General features: G+C 37.7%; 2 protein-coding genes across 4 annotated transcripts in view; one reads left to right on the top strand and one right to left on the bottom strand.

The window, feature by feature from the left end:
• prrc1 (proline-rich coiled-coil 1) overlaps positions 1-4,017 on the top strand; it is a 65,526-nt gene extending 61,509 nt beyond the window's left edge. For 2 of the 3 annotated variants that reach the window (XM_088011314.1, XM_015009217.2), the window contains exon 9: positions 2,607-4,017. In XM_088011314.1, coding sequence (XP_087867440.1) covers positions 2,607-2,816 — 210 coding nt within the window. In that variant the 3' untranslated portion in view covers positions 2,817-4,017. Of the gene's footprint in view, positions 1-362; positions 634-2,606 lie in introns of all 3 variants that reach the window. The other variant, XR_015764948.1, reaches the window with a different exon arrangement.
• A 6,580-nt stretch (positions 4,018-10,597) lies between these two features.
• Positions 10,598-18,984, bottom strand: part of LOC106912987 (multiple epidermal growth factor-like domains protein 10) — a 30,362-nt gene continuing 21,975 nt past the window's right edge. Inside the window, exons 5-7 of the mRNA XM_088011315.1 lie at positions 13,679-13,723; positions 13,374-13,583; positions 10,598-10,801 (exon numbers count right to left, since the gene is read on the bottom strand). Of these exons, the coding sequence (XP_087867441.1) occupies positions 10,641-10,801; positions 13,374-13,583; positions 13,679-13,723 (416 nt within the window). The 3' untranslated portion in view covers positions 10,598-10,640. The remainder of the gene's footprint in view (positions 10,802-13,373; positions 13,584-13,678; positions 13,724-18,984) is intronic.

Below are 18,984 nucleotides of genomic sequence, written 5' to 3'. Positions count from 1 at the left end.
AGACAAAATACTCTCTCTAACCACAGATCAGCAGAATATTGAAAGTTGTGCTGAGTTTGCTAATGAGAATCGGAGATTCTGAAAAGACTTTACAATTTTTCTGAGCACTACTAGAAAACTAAAACAGAATATTTTTTCTTAGTGGCCCTGTCCCAGCAATTAAATAAAATTTATTAAATTTAAATAGGGTGGAGTGACTTGAAATACTCTCGACTGCTTTCTATAAACAAATGGCTGATAAAAGCATGTGCTGCCAGCACAGTGACCTTCATCGATAACCACAGGATCTTCTCTAAACGTTTCCACCTTTTTGAACATGGGATAAAGCTATTCTCTGCAAACTTATTTCATTTCATCAACAGGAGCAACAATGTGGCCACAGAACAACTCGCTGAAGGACGCCTGATTAGGATGGGACCGACCGCGTATCAGGAACAAGCTGTTCCTAAACAAACCGAAAAACATCAACTGGAGAACTTGCAACTACTCTCCCTCTCCTCACTGCTCTGGTCTCCGCTCTGCTGGGAGCCCCAGCCGCCCATTATCACTTCCATGTCAAAGGCCAAACTAAATGGGGGAGGGAACACAGAACAAAGCAAGGCCCCACTTGTAGTCTCCTTGTAACTCATCTAGGTAAATTCATTATTACCTAGATTCAACAAAAATCATTTCATAATATTATATCCACACACAACATGGTGAACATTTTTAACAAATGTAGAAAAAATATTTTTTATGAAAATTTTACATCATCTTTAAGGAGAAAAGATTATCTAACAAATGAATGGTAGTGTATGGGTCCATCAAAGTTTGCAAATTATAATTTGCAAACTTTGATGGACCCATACGTTCTGTGATTTGTAGGCACAATAAAAATGAATGTGGTGGTAAAAGTCAACAACTCTCCATCACAAAGGCATTGAATCTTGGCAAGAGAAGTACAAACATTTACACCACAGCTCATTTGATGAAAATATCATTTTTTAAAACAATCGACATACATTCCATACATACATTCAAAAGCTTACTTCAATAGCTTTCAGGATCGTCATTGAGATATAAAGCCAGTCCATGGCGGCTGTAAGATCTTATGTTGTGATATAGTCGTTCTGCAAAACAAAGAAAGAAAATGCTGCATTAACAAGTCTCATTAACATTTAGAACATGGAAAAATACCAGTAACTTTGGTATAAAAGTAATTGTACACAAATCTGGTCAATGCCATAATCTTTTGAATTTTGTGTCCTACTTCTCTCTTATGACAATAATGAATTTGCAAATTCTGGTGGAAAATAAGTATTTGGTCAATAACAAAAGTTCATCTCAGTACTTTGTTATACATCCTTTGGTGGAAATGACTGAGGTCAAACGTTCTCTATAAATCTTCACAAGGTTGGCACACACTGTTACTGGTATTTTAGCCCCTTCCTTTATGCAGATCTCCTCTGTGATGTTTTAGGGCTGTCTTTGGGCAACACAGACTTTCAACTCCCTCCAAAGATTTTCTATGGGGTTGAGATCTGGAGACTGACTAGGGCACCTTTAAATGCTTCTTACAGAGAAGCATTTCTTTGTAAGAAAAGAAGGAAAAGAAGACCTGAAGGCGGTGTGCCTTCATTGACCTGTGCTCAGGATCTTCATCATGCTGAAAGACCCAGCCACGTTTCATCTTCAATGCCCTTGCTGATGGAAGGAAGTTTTCACTCAAAATCTCACAATACATGGCCCCATTCATTCTTTCATATACACAGATCAGTCGTCCTGGTCTCTTTGCAGAGAAACTGGCCCAAACCATGATGTCTCCACCCCAATGTTTCACAGTAGGTATGGTGTTCTTTGGATGCAACTCAGTATTCATTCTCCTCCAAACACGATGTGTTGTGTTTCTACCAAACAGTTCTCCTTTGGTTTCATATGACATTCTCCCAGTACTCTTTTGGAACACCAAGATGCTCTGTAATAAACTTCAGTTGTGCCCAGATATGTACAGGGAAACTCGTCTGGCACTGCAGGATGCGAGTCCCTGACGGCGTAGTGTAGCCTTTTATTTGTTATGTTAGTCCCAACCTTCTGCAGGTCATTCACTAGGTCTCCCTGTGTGGTTTTGGGATTTTTGCTCATCGTTCTTATGATCATTTTGATTTTCCTGATCAAGGGAAATTATGAGTGGTCTTGTATGTCTTACCTTTTCTAATTGTTGCTCCCACAGTTGATTTGTTCACACCAAGCTGCTTACCTATTGCAGATTCAGTCTTCCCAGAATTTTGTTTCTGGTGTGATTGCACAGGTCTTCACCACAGTGGAGTTTGAAGTGTGACTGAGGTTGTGGACAGGTGTCTTTTATACTGATACTTATCAGTATAAAAGACACCTGTCCACAACCTCAAACAGGTGTCATTAATACAGGTAATGGAGGACGGAGGAGCCTCTTAAGTTACAAATCTGGGAGAGCCAGAAATCTTGTTTGTTATTGACCATAATGGACAAAGATTTGGTCAGTACCAAATCTTTGTCCGAGGCTAAAATATGATGTATGTTTGAATGTAAACTTGTAAAGTACTTCACGGAAAGTCACTTGGATCTCATTGGTTTGTGACCCTCTACAGGCTCATTCCCTTACACCACCTGACTACAGCCTGCGTTGGTCCGGCCTGGTTGTTACAGTGGGAGAGATCTTGGAGCGCAGTCTGCCAAACATCAGCAGAACAGATTGGCACAAGTCTGTAACAGGATTAAGCCAACATCATATAATCCAGTGTGCAGCCAAAGTTCTTGCTGGACTTTACAAACAGCAGCTGCTTCCCTGGACTGAGTGAGGCTGACTGGTAACAGATTCCGTAGGGACACAGAAACGGCCATGAAAGCTACCGTTCTACTTTTGGATTAGATGTATCCATTTGTGCCCACTGAGATTTTCTAAGTGTGTTTTTAAATGCAGCGAGATTTCAACAAAGTCTTGTTTTTCTGCATTGCGTTATGAAAAGGTTCCCCCTATATTCTGACATTGTATTAATTTCTTTTACTCATTAATGCATGCTGGGTCTGTCTTGTATTTTCAAGGCATAGCCCCTTGTATCCTTACAAAACAATAATTTTCAAATGTAAATACAAAGCTGAATTTCTCCTACTGTTGTTGAATGGAAAATAAATCTTCTTTTTTATTTTCTGCAGGCTGCAGGATTTTTTTTTTTCTGAAATATAGATTTAATAGATGGGGTAAATGCACATCTTATCAAATTATTCTCAAAGCATTGCAACATTGCTCATGTACACATTGAAATTCATACATTGTAATATGCTGTGAAGTGGTAAGAGCACAAAAATACATGCAAGAAGTTAAAATTTGAAAGTTGATTCTGAGGTTCTAAAGTGTAGTACAAGACCGGGAATTATCTACTCTGTCAAACTTTGATGCAACAATTTATTTTTTCTTTTTTTTTTTTTTTTTGTCAGGCCATTCGAAATTCTTGGTGCCTAAGACATCACTTGCATTCCTTAATTTTTCCCTTTCTCTTTCCAGCAGAAATGTTTATTTAAAAAGATAATCTAAAAGCCTTACAACTGTTTTTAAATCCTTCTTTATGTCCAGATTTGAACTGTTGTTGAAAACAAAGTATATTTTAAAAATTTGACTCATGTATGTATTGTATTAATGCATTTTCCTCTCCAGCAATCCTCAAACTTAATGGTTGTGTAAATAATTGACCATTTGGACAAAGTATGTTGTTTTGTTTGGTTCTTTAGAAGAACCATTTGCTCATTTTGGCCTGAAGTGACCCAAATCCAATTTTTTGTGAAATCAGATTTGTTATCTTACAGATAGAAATGATTGTGAAAATAACAGTTAACTTGTAGATCTTGCTAACAGTACTAACAGTTACTTAAAGAGTAGCTTTTGAATTTTCCCTCCGCAAACACCCGAAGGGGAATTGATCAGAAGCAGAGGGGAAGAACACAAAGACAAAATATCAGAGTAGAAATCAAGATGAGAGGAAGATCTGACGGCAACTTTTGCAAGATAGGAATACGGAAATGGAAGAAATAAACCTCCTCTGCCTCAGCTTTTCTTTTTTTCTTTTTCCCCCTTAATTAATTATTCTGAGTCTGAATGTTTCACTGTTTAATTGGCACAATAAAGCGGGCTCGGAACTGGTTGGCGATCTGGTGCCTCCTCTGAGACAGGAAAGTTTTTAGACTTTCTAAGTCCTCTTTCATCTCCATTTGCTTAGACTGCAAAAATATGCTGAAGATAAAAACAATGATAACAGCAGCCTCACAAAGTCTCTTTGGCATACTGAGCTCAATTAAAACCAGGTTAAGTTTATGAAGAAAAGTACATTAAGTCTCAACAAACAGAGCCTCCATGTAGTTATAACATGAATCTGAATGATCATTATAGTAATAATCATAAAAGTCACCATAAAATTGATCACATAATTATTTCTGAAACCAACTAAGTTTGTTTATATCCTTACTGTTTATAATGAAAGATAATTAATAAGCAAACTTACTACTTAGCTAGCAACACGTTGGCAGCCTTCATCCCTTCTGGCTCCTTTTGTGATCCACATTTTATTTCCATCGGTTGTTGTCCTGTTGTGTTGTCGACAGGGTTGCCACCTTTCAGAAATCAAAATAAGGGACGCTCACCACAGCGCGTCACCCGACTTTCACGGGGTGAGATGGCCGCTGCAGTGATGGACAATATTTTATGGCAGTGTTTTTTGTCCTTAAAAAGTGATCCATAGAGCAATCGTTTATGCATAGAGGTCGGTTAGAGTACCCCAAAACTATACTGTATACTATACAGTATAGTATACTACTATACAGAGTAGTAGACTTTAAATACATTAAAACAGTGTAAAAAGTATTTGGTAAACCACTGAGTAACTGATCATAACACCTGATTTAATATTCAAAATGTGTCCTCAAACAACTAAAAGCGTAAAAGTTATGTGAACATTCTGACATTTTACAGACCAAAATATTTTTACAAATAAGGAGTTAGGTTTTGAGGCTAGTTCTAGACCAGATTTACCACAGGGGCCAGGGTAGTCAGTGGTTTTCCATGGCAACACAAGAATGAAACAAACAAAAGAAAAAACAGCAATATTTCATCATTATATCAAATGAAATATTGTTCTGTTGTTTTGTTTTTTTTTTACCCAAGAGCCAAGGGTCAAGTAAGCCAAAGAGCCACTTGTGTCTCCAGAGATTCAGTTTGCCTGGCCACACTGGAAAGTGTGATCCCTTCTCCTTACAGCAGCTAAAAGTGTAGCACTAGAATATTTCATTGTTAAAGTAAAATTGTGAAGGTTAAAAAAAATCCACCACTGAGTATTAACATAAGACATTTATTTAGTATAACTTCTTTGGTTCGTCGTTGGCCCCCATCTAGAACCGCCCCTGGGCTGCAGGTCTGTGTCTAACCACTGAACAATGAATTCATGAAATATATCAACATTTCAATATAAAACACTAACAATATAAAGCCCTAACAAGCCTTTTAAAGTAGAAAGTATTTATGTATATACTGTTAATCTAATGTATGATTTGTTCTTTAAAATGATCATCTGTATTATTTTTGGCTGATATTATACATTAAATAAGCAAATAATCAAACCAATATAGTCGACTAAAAGCAAAATAAGAAACTTAATCATATTTTTGTACAATTATATTTAAGTGTGCTTAAAGCTATTTCAAAATTGGTACAAGCATACTTTTAGTATACTTCATATATATACACTGCTCAAAAAATAAAGGGAACACTCAAATAACACATCCTAGATCTGAATGAATGAAATATTCTCATTGAATACTTTGTTCTGTACAAAGTTGAATGTGCTGACAACAAAATCACACAAAAATCATCAATGGAAATCAAATTTATTAACCAGTGGAGGCCTGGATTTGGAGCCACACACAAAATTAAAGTGAAATGTTCCCTTTATTTTTTTTAGCAGTATATTTATAGGTAGTACACTTAATACATAGTATACTTAAGATATACTTACGTTTGTGAAAGTATAATTTTTTTTTACTAGGGTTGTCCTGTTGTGTTGTCGTCTAACTCGAACTATAACGTCACCAGCTTGAATTTACCAAAGCTACTAACTATTATCAAGGCCCTATCTACTTTCAAGGCGATGTTACGCAAGTAAAAATGGCGAATTTGAACAGCATCTTTTCTCTGGCTTCTTGGCTTTTCTTCTTTTAAAAAAAACCTGTGTGCATTACCACCACCATCTGGTCTGGAGTGTGAACTGGAGCTAATGCCATTCACTTACATCATACATCTAAAAATGGATTGGATAAAGACAGCTTCAGTGTTTTAGATAAGACGGAAAACAACAGATTATATTCGGAGGGATGTAAAACGGAAGATACCTGCTACATTTAGTGTTAAGGACAAGTGTTGTTGTAGAACCTCTGTCACTAAACTGGTAAATGTTTGATATTTTGAGGCAAAAAACACATTACTTACTTTGTTAAACAACATTACATCAAGTTCCATTAAAAGGATTTTTTTTTTATTATCTTTGCCATTTTAACAAAAATAGTAAAAGATTATTAAGGTACCTAAAAAGGCATACTAAAGTATAGACTCAAGTGTATCACTCATAAAGTCGTTTGAGCAATGAGTGCTTTAAAATTCCATCTCATAAATCAAGCCTCAATATTTGGAAGTGTGGTCTTCCAAATATTGAGGCTTGGATATTGAGATGGAATTTAATCCATCTCATAAATCAATAGTTGAACCCATTTAAGGTTCAACTATTCAGGATGATGCTGTAAAATCTTGAGATACTGACTTTTTTAAAATAAAGGTGGCTAAACATTTTCCAACTTTGGCATTTTCCAACATTAATGTATTTTTTGTAAGCAAATGAACAATTGGCCCATTAAAAACTCAAAACTCCAGCAGATTTAACCTAAACAAACTACTTAATGCACACAGTATTACTATTGCATGTGATGGCTGAAGGCTGAAGGTACAATATGTATATTGTAAATTGTTGTCACACTAATACTAGAAAGATTGTGGCTGAATACTTCAAAAGATTAATCTTGTAATGTGTTTTCATGTACTTCAGTCTGACCCAAATGTCAGACTGAATTACATGAACCACTGGCCCACCTCAGATGTCACTTCTGTGCTCTACAGTTGCCGTGCCTTGTTTATATTATACTGAGATCTTATTGCAGTGTTGACAGTGTTTTTGTCAAATTTGAGGATTCACTTGGATTCAGACTATTGCATTTATCATTGAATTCATCCAACCCATAAAATCCAAATACATTTGCTGTTATTTATTGATAATAGCAAATAAGCATCAACAATGCCTTATCACTGTAGCATTATTTGGTATCTAAATAATAGTTTTCACGCAAAAGATGCACAGTGAAAACAGACGTCTTTTGAAAACAAAATTCTGAAAAATAATATCCACCTTAGAAAAGCTTTAAAAGGTAAATACAACAAAGATTGGACATACAAATATTTGTTGCATCACCAACAAAGATTGGTGATGCAACCATTTCACAATACCATTGCTGAGATACTAATGGCAAAATAGTTCAAACTTCAATGGTAAATAAATTAAAATAAATTGCATTGCTGAAATACCATTTGTATTTCAGCAATGCAATTTATTTATTGCTGAAATACCATTAGTATTTCAATTTATTTTAATCATTACCATTGAAGTTTGAACTATTTTCAACTTATCAAAAATAAAACAACCCACATGACTACCAGGTACCAAACTGGCTTTGTTGTTAAAATTACTCTTCTATCTGTGGTTTACTAAAATCCATCCATCCATTTTCTTCCGCTTATCCGGGGTCACGTCGCAGGGGCAGCAGCTACAAACCTATGTTGCTGGTCCTATCGGCAGCTGAGTTGCCGATAGGACCAGTAACTCAGCTGGTCCTATCGGTTTTCTGTAAGTTCTGTAAGTTTCTGTAAGTTTCAGTTTCCATTTGAAATATGCCAGTGCAAATAGTGATAACTTCAAAATGACTAGATATAAACCAATAAATAAATAAATAAATAAGCAATCACATGCAATATATTAATCAATAAATGAGTGCAGAAAACATTTGAATCAATTAGCACAGACTTGGGGTATTGCAAAGCCTGATGGTAACAGGCAGAAATGACTTTCTATGGAGCTCTGAGGTGCACTTTGGCAAAATGAGTCTCTGGCTGAAGGTGCTTCCATGGTGGCCGTCATGGAACGGACTCATTGTCCAAGATGGCCTGCATCTTGGACAGGATCCTTCTGTCACTTTGACCGACGGAGGCTCTGCATTCAGGAAGGAGGCAAGGCAACAAAATGCAGTCGAGGTAGATTTATTTGGAGCGGCAGGTTACAGTTACAACTACACCCATTTTCATAGTGAGAGAGATTTTGTCATCGTTTCATCGGATCTGCGGCCGTATGTCTTGGACACTCAGGTGAAGAGAGGTGGTGACTGACCACTACCTGGTGGTGAGTTGGATCCAGTGGTGGGGGAGGAAGCCGGTCAGACCTGGTAGGCCCAAAAGTGTAGTGAGGGTCTGCTGGGAACGTCTGGCGGAGTCCCCTCTGAGACGGAGCTTTAACTCCCATAAAACTTCGAACGCGTTCCGGGAGAGGTAGGGGACTTGGAGAAGGCATTCGACAGTGTCCCTGGGGGGGCCTTATTGGGGGTTCTCCGGGAGTATGGGGTACCGGGCCCTTTATTAGGCCCCTGTATGACCGGTGTCAGTCTGGTCCGCATTGCTGGCAGTAAGTCGGGCTCGTTTCCGGTAAGAGTTGGACTCCTCCAAGGCTGCCCTTTGCCACCGATTCTGTTCATTACTTTCATGGACAGAATTTCTAGGCGCACTCTAGGAATCCATTTTGGTGGCCTAGGATCGCATCTCTGCTTTTTGCGGATGATGTGGTCCTATTGGCTTCATCAAGCCGTGATCCGCAGCTCTTGCTGGAGCAGTTCGCAGCCGAGTGTGAAGCGGCCGGGATGAAACCTAGTGCCTCCAAATCTGAGCCGGAAAACGGTAGAGTGCCTTCTCCGGGTCAGGACGACCCCCCCTGACCCGGAGACGGCACTCTCCGGGTCAGGAGAGGAGTCAAGTGGAGGAGTTTAAGTATCTGGGGATCTTGTTCACGAATGAGGGAAGAAGGAAGCGAGAGATCGACAGGCGGATTGGGGCAAGCGTCTGCTGCGAAATAGGCGCTGTACCGGTCCGTTGTGGTGAAGAGAGAGCTGAGTCAAAAAGCGAAGCTCTCGATTTACCGGTCAATCTACGTTCCCACCCTCATCTATTGTCATGAGCTGTGGGTTATGACCGAAAGAACGAGATCACGGATACAAGTGGCCGAAATGGGTTTATTTATTTTTTGCATAGTTGTTCACATTATGCAACTTGCACGTGATCTTGCTTGTGAACTGGAAACAACCTAAAAGTGTCCTGCATGTGCAGTAGTGAATGTATAGCGTTACATGGATGGATGTTCAATTTTATCCATACCAACTTGTGTGTATGGCATAAATTTACACAATTTTTTTCCCTGCTGTTATAATGTGTGGCAGCAATGCAAACTTATTTTATGGACAATAAGAAGCTGGAAGGCATCTATGTACACTGAAACCTAACTTCATTCAGTTATTTATTTGGATTATTTAGACCAAGAAGCACTAAACCCAATGTTTTTCATAATTTGAATCTTGTTTAAACATAAACGATGAAACTGAACCACATTTGTCCTCAGACAATAACATAAAACACACAAAATAAATAAAATAAAAATATAAGGATGTGAAAACCTCACTTGAATGTAAATACTAAATTTGCAATGTAAGGTAACTCTCACTGAAAAAGAAAACTTAGTCGGATCAGCAGATTAACTCGAAACAGGTTCGATTATTTTTAAGTTGATCAAGGTGTGTAGACAATCACACACCTTGATCAACTTAAAAATTGCTTGCGCAATTTCACAATTACACAAGCCGCATAGTTGTGAAACGTTTTGGCTCTGATAAAGAACTTCGCCAATAGAAGGAGTCAGAGGGAGCATTTGATCAACATTTTGCTGGGAAATGTTGATGACCACATATCCAAATGGTCCGAGTTGCATTTGTAAAAATCTGATCTGTGTTATTCAGATGGTCATGAAAAGATTAGAAAAGACAGGTTGCATAAAGGCAAAAAAATCGAATCTGGGTCGCTTCGGGCTGTATTGTGTAGTGTAGCACTGTAGCATGAACTTTTTCCTTTCCATAAATTTCTCCTAAAATCCAAATATTTCAAACTTTGTGGGGAGTGTAAATATTTAATACTTTATGAAAAAGAAAAAACATACATACACACAAGATTAAAAGTTAAATTTATACATTTTGCAATAATAATAAATGTGAAAAAATACAAATCTTTCCTTTCAGAGAAAAGGAAAGATTTTCATCATAAATCCTTTACATAAAGAACTCTATTCTATTTCAGATCCATGTGATAGAAGGAATGATCCCAGACATATTGATAATAATAATAATAATTAATAATATATACTCCAGGGATATTTAATAATGATTATCTAATGCTGGAGCCAAAGACAGTACTTGAGAGCTGGTCTTGGTTCTGAGTTTCTTTGCCTTTACTCACAATCCACCTCCTTGGTCTCTGACAAAAAACTTTCTGTGGGTGGCAGAGTGTCATAATCACAGTGGTTGCTTTTTGCCTGGTCAGTTGGCTCCTTTCCAAACTGTAGATGGGTGTCGCTTACTCCAGTGGGTTGGATGGTTTTGATAGTCATCTCTGAAATCAAAAATAAGTCTGCTTGCATCTTGTAATTCGTAAACATAAAATGTTTAATTACATTTGACTTATTAATAAAATCTGACAACCTGAATTTGGCTCTTATTGCTGAACTCTATCGAATCAACCAAACCAAACAGACCCTATTTCACGTTTCACACTCAAATAATGGCGCACATCTAAAATCTAGATGGATGCTAACCTATTGAAATTGCATAAGACAATCAATTTATGCTGCCTAAATTTGACACAGAATTTATGGTACAGTAGACAAACAAGGGAATTGGATGGACAACTAGAAAGCTTCCAAAATATGAAAAAACTTATAACATCTGTGATGGCAAGCCACACAGGGTGAGATCCACATTTCATTAATAGTTACTTTTCACTTTAGTTTGTTTTGTAAGTTTAAGTATTCTTTATATTATTTTCCACCTTCCAATGTTTATATGGAGTGCACACGTATTAACAATGCAAGGTCGAAATTTAATTATGTTGTATTAATATTGTTTTCTTTGTTTGAGTTACCTGGGTGTTTGGCTCCCCTTCCTGGTGGACAAAAGGTGTGGCAAAGGGCTGAGGTTCCTAAAGTACAGCTGATGGCCTCATTGGACTGAACCACCTGTGTCATGCTGGGGGGATGTTTTTGGGTTTATTTCATTGTTTAATTGTTAGGTGGCAGCCATTTTGTTTTCCCCTATTGTGTCCATATGGTTTAGCTAAACCTGTATTTAAATCCCCTTCTGTGTCATTTCAGTTAGGTCAGTTTATTGTTTTGTCAGTTACGTCTTTGTCTAGTAATTTATGTTGACCTCTTTTATTGGCATGCCTGTTTAATTGTTATGTTAACTTTTGTTCATATTTTTGGGTAAATAAAACCCACCTTTTTTGAATTCAACTACCTGTGTTCTGCGTTTTGTACTGCCTGGTCCCTGACAACATCGATAAGTCAATAGATACCTACAACTTAGAGCTTATTATATTAAATAAATTAGAACAGACCAATCCAGTCAATCGTTTGTCAAAAATTTAACACAAAAAACTAATCAATAATTATCAGCATCAACCAATGTGAAACCCTGAAAATATACCTGAAAAGACATAAAAGGGTAGTTAATGTAGCCCTTCCCCTTGGATGTTTTACCCTTTTTACTGCTTTTATAAATCAAACTTGATCAACAAAATTTTGCTTTTTTGACAAAGATTTTTTTTTTTTTTTAATTCTTTAATCCAGCCAAATGGTGCTAGTAGTAATGAGTAGAATCATAGATCATATTAGTGCAGTTTCCAGGGATTGTGATATAAAGCTACCTGTCTATTCACTGATCAGTATTCCGGGGTAGCATTACAGTATGGAAAAAAAGCATTCCGAGCAACTCAGAAAATTTTTTTTGAGGAGGAATGGATACAAAAAAAATCTTTAATGCACTGAACATCCCATGGAGTTTTCACTCTGGAAGGAATATGGCACATGTGTAAATCTGCCTACTAATCAGACCATTCTTGACAAACTGAGATAATACTCTGTTTGTTTGAGAGAGACAGACACTGAAGAAGTTACAAGTTCCAGCAGCTGACATACACTATATTGCCAAAAGTATTCGCTCACTTGCCTTGACTCACATATGAGCTTAAGTGACATCCCATTCTTAACTCACAGGGTTCAATTTGACATCGGTCTAAAACAGCTTTAAATCTTTTGGGAAGGCTGTCCACAAGGTTTAGGATTTAGGAGTGTTTATGGGGATTTTTGACCAATTCTTCCAGGAGCACATTAGGGTAGGTTGGTTGATGTTGGACAAGAAGGCCTGGCTCTATTGGATTGAAGTCAGGACTCTGTGCAGCCTAGTCAAGTTTATCCACTCCAGACTCTGCTATCCATGTCTGTAAGGTCCTTGCTTTGTGCACTGGTGCACAGTCATGTCGGAAGAGAAAAGGGCCAGCTGCAAACTGTCCCCAGAAAGCGTGGACCAAGGAATTGTCCAAAATGTCTTGGTGTGCTGAAGCATTTAGAGTTCCTTCCACTGGAACTAAAGCAGGGGTGGACAATCCCAGTCTTTGAGGGCCAGTGTTCGGCAGCTCTTAAATGTCTCTCAGGTCAACACACTTCAATGAAAGTGCAGTCAATTCTCCAGAGTCCTGCTAATGACTTCATTATTTGACTATAATTATTTGAAAGTAGAGACACATTTAAAAGCTGCAGCCCTCAAGGCCTAGAGTTTCCCACCCCTGAACTAAGAGGCCAAGCCCAGCTTCTGAAAAACAACCTCACATCATAAATCCCCCAGCCACCAAACTTTAGGTTGAATATTTTATTTGTCTTGTTTTTGTTGTAGAAATCAGTTATCACTTTTTCCACAGGATTTTTTTAATTTTTGTCAATAAAAGCCCAGTTTTCTTTATCATGATTGATTTTGAAAGCAAAATATGGTCATTTCTTTTTATAGGGAATTTATTTAATATTTCTTTTGGAGCCTAATCCTTACATGAAAAATCAGAATAATTTTGTGTTTTCACATGCTTACACTGGTCAAAAAAAAAAAAAAATCAAATCTAGCATTAAAAGCCTTACCCGTTTTATCAACCTTCTCGCTATTAGTCGGACTGGTGTCATTAATTTCTGCATATGCTGAATCTCTCCTGGTGGGTGATTTCATTTCCATATAGCTACTTTCAGTGTTTTTGGATGTTGGCGAGGGGGGGTCCTTTATTGTGGCATATGGGTTTTCAGAGCTGACAAGAGAAGAGGAACTTGCAAGATAGTCAGCACCCTTTACCATGTCTGAGTAACAAAAATAGGATAGCCAGTTTTAAATAAATATCAATTATAAAATTTACAATTTAAATCATACCTTGATTTAAACAGGTAGGACATACCTTGCAGTGATTTTCCAATGCAAGTCATGTCAACTCCACAGGCTCCTAGTATAAAGAAAGTACATTGTTAAAGAAGTCATAATTAGAAACATTACAAACAAGATAAGGCTGTAGTTCCTCACCATGTTGATGTGTTTTTAGAAAAAATAAAGTTCATCAAACAATACGTTGTAGTTGCTCACACAGGTGTGTGGATGGATAATTTGCAATTATCCATCTTCTCCTAGTGGAGTTGGGAGGGGTGCTAGTGCCCCTAAGACATTTCAGGTTCATTATGTCATCTTGATTGAGAGGTTTCTTCCATAAAGGTTTATCTACAACTACCTTTAAAGAATACAATAAAACACTGACAGCTTAGCTGTGTGAATCTCTGACTACATTGCTTTCTGTGTGGACAATTCTATCCCTACAAAAAAGGTCAAATGCTACCCGACAACAAACCATGAGGATTGAAAACTCTACTTAACTCTGCTTAAGAGAGCCTTTAATTCTGGTGATCAGTCAGAACTCAAAAGCATACAAAAACAGCTGAAACAAACTGTGTGAAGAGAAAGACTATGTGTAAGAGAAAGCTGGAAGAAAAATAAAAAAAAATAATGCTTCTCTGCAGTTTGGACTGGGATGAGAGAGATCGCAGGACTGACGAGGAAAGCCCTGGTGGGGGGATCTCAAATGGGCAAACAAGTTGAATCAGTTTTTACTGATTCAACTTGACTCCCTAGACTCCCTTCCCCTCTTCCTAATCATTGACTGCTTGCAGTTTTATGATTACTGCTGACCAGGTGAAAAGAGAGAAATCTCACCCTGGGAAAATATCATATATATATATATATATATATATATATATATATATATATATATATATATATATATATATATATATATGTATGTATTATGTATGATAATAATGTTCAGGTCAGTTAAGTGGAATCCTGCAGTACCTCTTTAACTTGAACCTGAGGCTCCATAGAGAATCAGAACTATGGAAAACATCATGTTTGGTTCCAGTACCAAAAAAGATACTTCCAAAAACACTAAACACTAAACCCTCTGATGAGGGTTATGGTTCTGGTCACAGGCAGGGGTGAAAGTAGGCGGGTACGGTAGGGTACTGCCTACCCTAAAAGATTGCAGGCTGTATGATGTAAAGAATCAATGGGTTCACTGTGCAGCCGTGAGTTCACCCACTAATCAGCCGTGACTGACAAGAACAATCTAAAACACGACTTAATCAGTTAATAAATAACTTTTTTTCCATTTCATATTGTTTCTGAGCTGTTCAATAGAGCAGCGGTGCGATATGTCGATCGCGGAAGGTTTTGAGTCGATCTCAGCATTAGGTGAAAAACTGAACGCCGACAGGAGACTGAGACCAGCAGGTCCTCCTCTGACCCGCTTAAAACGTTCGTAACTTTATTAGACAACAACAACAAAAGAAATCAACAAAACGTTTTCAAATTAATGACAACAATAATAATCTCAGTGATTATTGTTTCAACAAGGTGTTGCGCAATTCTGTGCGTTTCGGTTCCATTACCAAAATAACGAACAGAGCAGGAGTTTAAAATTAACTAATCAACCACCGCTGTGTTCAGGGAGCGCTTATTAATGATAGCAAAAATAAATATCAAGCCTGAAAACCTGGTATCGTAACGGACTGAATGTTATGTTTTTAATGTAATCCCTGCTTGGCTCGTTGCGGTTGCCATGGCAGGTTAAAATCTTCACTCGAACTGAGATTCTGAAAGTGCCACCAATTAATCCAGGCCTGGTTCTTAAAGCGCATGGTGTCCGTTAGATGACAATCAATGACAGCTAGGAAATAAAGTGTAGCGTTACAGAAACAGTTAAAAAGATTTCGCTATAGTTTCTGTGGATACCTATTTATCTAAATATCACAATATGAGGAATATGTGGAAAAATTAAACAGCCAGTCAATCTTTTTAAATATTTCATTTTTAATCCCAAGGCTCTTCAACATTTATGTCGGCTTTCAGGGAATAATCTTTGCTTTGAGATCTGCTCATGCCACATCGAGATCTATTTCGATCTTCCTTTGACGAGTTTCAACCTCTGAAGCAACACATAAGTCAGGACAAGTTCTGTGTAATTTACACGTCTACCACACCAGACAAGACCCAAGGTGGAGGTTGTGCAAGGAGGCCCCTGAGACAGTCCAGCACATAACAGCAGGGTGCAAGATGCTGGCAGGGAAAGCGTACATGGAACGACATAACCAAGTGGTGGGCATAGTGTACAGGAACATCTTTGCAGAATATGGACTGGAAGCCCAGAGATCAAAGTGGGGAACACCCCCAAAGGTGGTGGAGAATGACCGAGCTAAGATCCTGTGGGACTTCCAGATCCAGACAGACAAGATGGTAATGGCGAACCAACCAGACATTGTGGTGGTGGATAAAGAACAGAGGAAAGCCGTTGTGGTGGATGTAGCAATACCAAGTGACCACAACATCAGGAAAAAGGAGCATAAGAAACTGGAGAAATACCAGGGCCTCAGAGAGGAACTGGAGAAGGCCTGGAAGGTGAAGACCACAGTGGTTTTACATTAGACTGAAAGCTACCGTGGACTACAAACACTGAGGTGCTCTAAAAAAAAAAACATAAGCTCAGGTCTTTTAACATCTGCAGTAGGATGCTCTTCATGTGGCTAATTTCATCTTCAATGCAGTGGTGTGCTGGGGTGCTGTAAACAGACATAAACTGATAAGAAAGGCTGAGTCAGTTGTAGGGCTCAAGCTGGCTCCACTGGAAGTGATGAGAGACAGAATGCTGAAGATCAGAGCTATCAAGGATGACCCCTTTCAACCCTTCTACAGCATGGTGAACAGAGACAGCCAAAGATTACTCCAGGCCAAATGTGCACCAGAGCAAATCCTTTCCGCTATAAAACTTATAAAGCTGTGAATTTTAAATGTTGAATATATATTTAGTACTGAGTTGAATATATAATGTACTGAGCAATATGTGTGTGTCCTTAAGACTATTAGTGCTCATTGTTATTTATTATTGATCTATGTTTATTCTTATTACTTTATTTATCTATTTATTTATTTATCCATCCATCCATTTTCTTTACACCTTTGTCCCTTAGTGGGGTCGGGAGGCGCTGATGCTTATCTCCAGCTAACGTTCAAGGCGAGAGGCGGGATACACCCTGGACAGATCGCCAGTCTGTTGCAGGGCAACACAAAGACAAACAGGACAAACAACCATGCACACACACACCTAGGAAGAATTTGGAGAGGCCAATTAACCTGACAGTCATGTTTTTGGACTGTGGGAGGAAGCTGGAGTACCTGGAGAGAACCCACCACGCACAGGGAGAACATGTGAACTCCATGCAGAAAGACCCCAGGCTGGGAATTGAACCCAGAACCTTCTTGCTGCAAGGCAAGGCTGTGCAGCTTTATTTATTTCTTACAAATAAAATCCACCACCCTTTAGGGCAGGGGTGTCCAAAGTCAGTCCTTGACTTTGGAAGGTTGTTACTACTCTGGTGGTAGTAACAACCTCGTCAGCACGTCAATGTACTCCTTAGGCCTTCTAATGAGCCATCATTTCATGCAGGTGTGTTAAACCAGGGAGAGAACTAAAACATGCAGAATGCCAGCCCTCGAGGACCTACTTTGGGCACCCTTGCTTTAGGGGATCGATAAAGTATTATTATTTCATCTTTTATCTTATCTTAAAAAAAACAGTGTAGCCTTTATTGTATCTGTTGGGACAATTCTATGGAGGACCAAAACTGACACAATAAGAAATAAAAGCCTAAATATATATTTAGTTTTTTTCTTGACCTTACACATATATTTCCGTCAAGAAATATATATATATATATATATATATATATATATATATATATATATATATATATATATATATATATTCTTACATATTTGTTGTCATCAAGAATGTATATGTTTTGTTTTTCCTTTCCTTTATACATGTGCTGTCATCAAAACATGTATATTAATTTTTCTTTTCCTTACACGTGTTTTTGTAAGAAATTTATATATTTTCTTTTTCATTTCCTTTGTCATTGCCTCCTCTCCTTTGTCGTCCATGCAGCAGGATGAACATTTCACGAACCAATGAACATTTCGGGCGAGAGGCGGGGTCACCCTGGACAGGTCGCTAGCAGTCTGTCGCAGGGCAACACAGAGACAGGACAAATAACCAAGCACACATACACTCACACCTAACGAGAAGTTTTTGAAGTGTGGGGGGGAAGCCCCAGAGAAAACCCACGCATGCACAGGGAGAACATGCAAACTTCTCCACTGACCACAATAAAATTTTACCCTTGTTTGTAAATCTATTAAAAAGAAATTTCACAGTTGGTTAGCTAGGGATTTAACTATTTATGGTACTATTTATGGAGTACTATTAAGCAAAGCAGAAGGAATGTCAAGGGTGTCATCTTTTCACAGTAGATGTTAGTAAATCGCTCTGTTCTGATCTGGATAAAATTCTCATCAAGTTTATATGGAAAAATAAAGCCCATAAAATAAAAAAAATCTGTTCTGTCCTTGCTGAAGGAGGTTTAAATGTTTATGTCTTCATAAGTGGGTTGATAATATTAATTTGATAAATCTGAGGTAAGTGGTATGCCTATGAGCATTTTATGAACAACAATGACATAGAGATATCTCAAAAAAATTTGAAGTGGTCATTAAAACTGTTTCCTCATAGTTTACTGTGTTTAGCACAAACCAAACATCCGAACGATTTAAACCTTCATGACTCAATTTCAATTGAAGGAATGGATAATGAATAAGAAATTTACAAAGGGCTTTATCAAAACTCATTTTCTCCACTCCCACAAGTAAACATAGATGGGATTATGTGAGCAAAAAATTGTGGAGTACAATCTTTTTATTGCCTCATAGATATATAGTAGGGATCAAAGAATTTTTATTTAAGATTTTACATTATTATTATATTATCCAGTTAAAAATAATATTTGTCGCTTCGCTCCAGATGTCAGCAAAAACTGCTCTTTTTGTCAGTGTGTGGACATTTATTTGTGGAATGTTCTCACACTACAATACTACACTACAATGGTCGGGCTTGCAGAAACTCCTTACAGAAAAAAATTGAAAAAAAATATTGTTTTATCAAATTTACATGTTTTACTCATCTTTAACAATCTGACTTTTTCTTTAGATGAAATATATATAGTGAATCTTATAATCATAGCAAAATATTATGTCCACAAGATGAAATGGAGTGAAAAAAAAACCCCTCTTTTTGTTAGGTTCTGGGGTTTTAGTTTGTTCCTTTGG

This window comes from Poecilia mexicana, unplaced genomic scaffold (assembly GCF_051168715.1).
Source record: "Poecilia mexicana isolate PSO_F unplaced genomic scaffold, ASM5116871v1 scaffold_12, whole genome shotgun sequence".
Taxonomy (NCBI): Eukaryota; Metazoa; Chordata; class Actinopteri; order Cyprinodontiformes; family Poeciliidae; genus Poecilia; species Poecilia mexicana.
The sequence above is the reverse complement of the archived record's forward strand: the minus strand, read 5'-3'. Positions and strand labels throughout refer to the sequence as shown.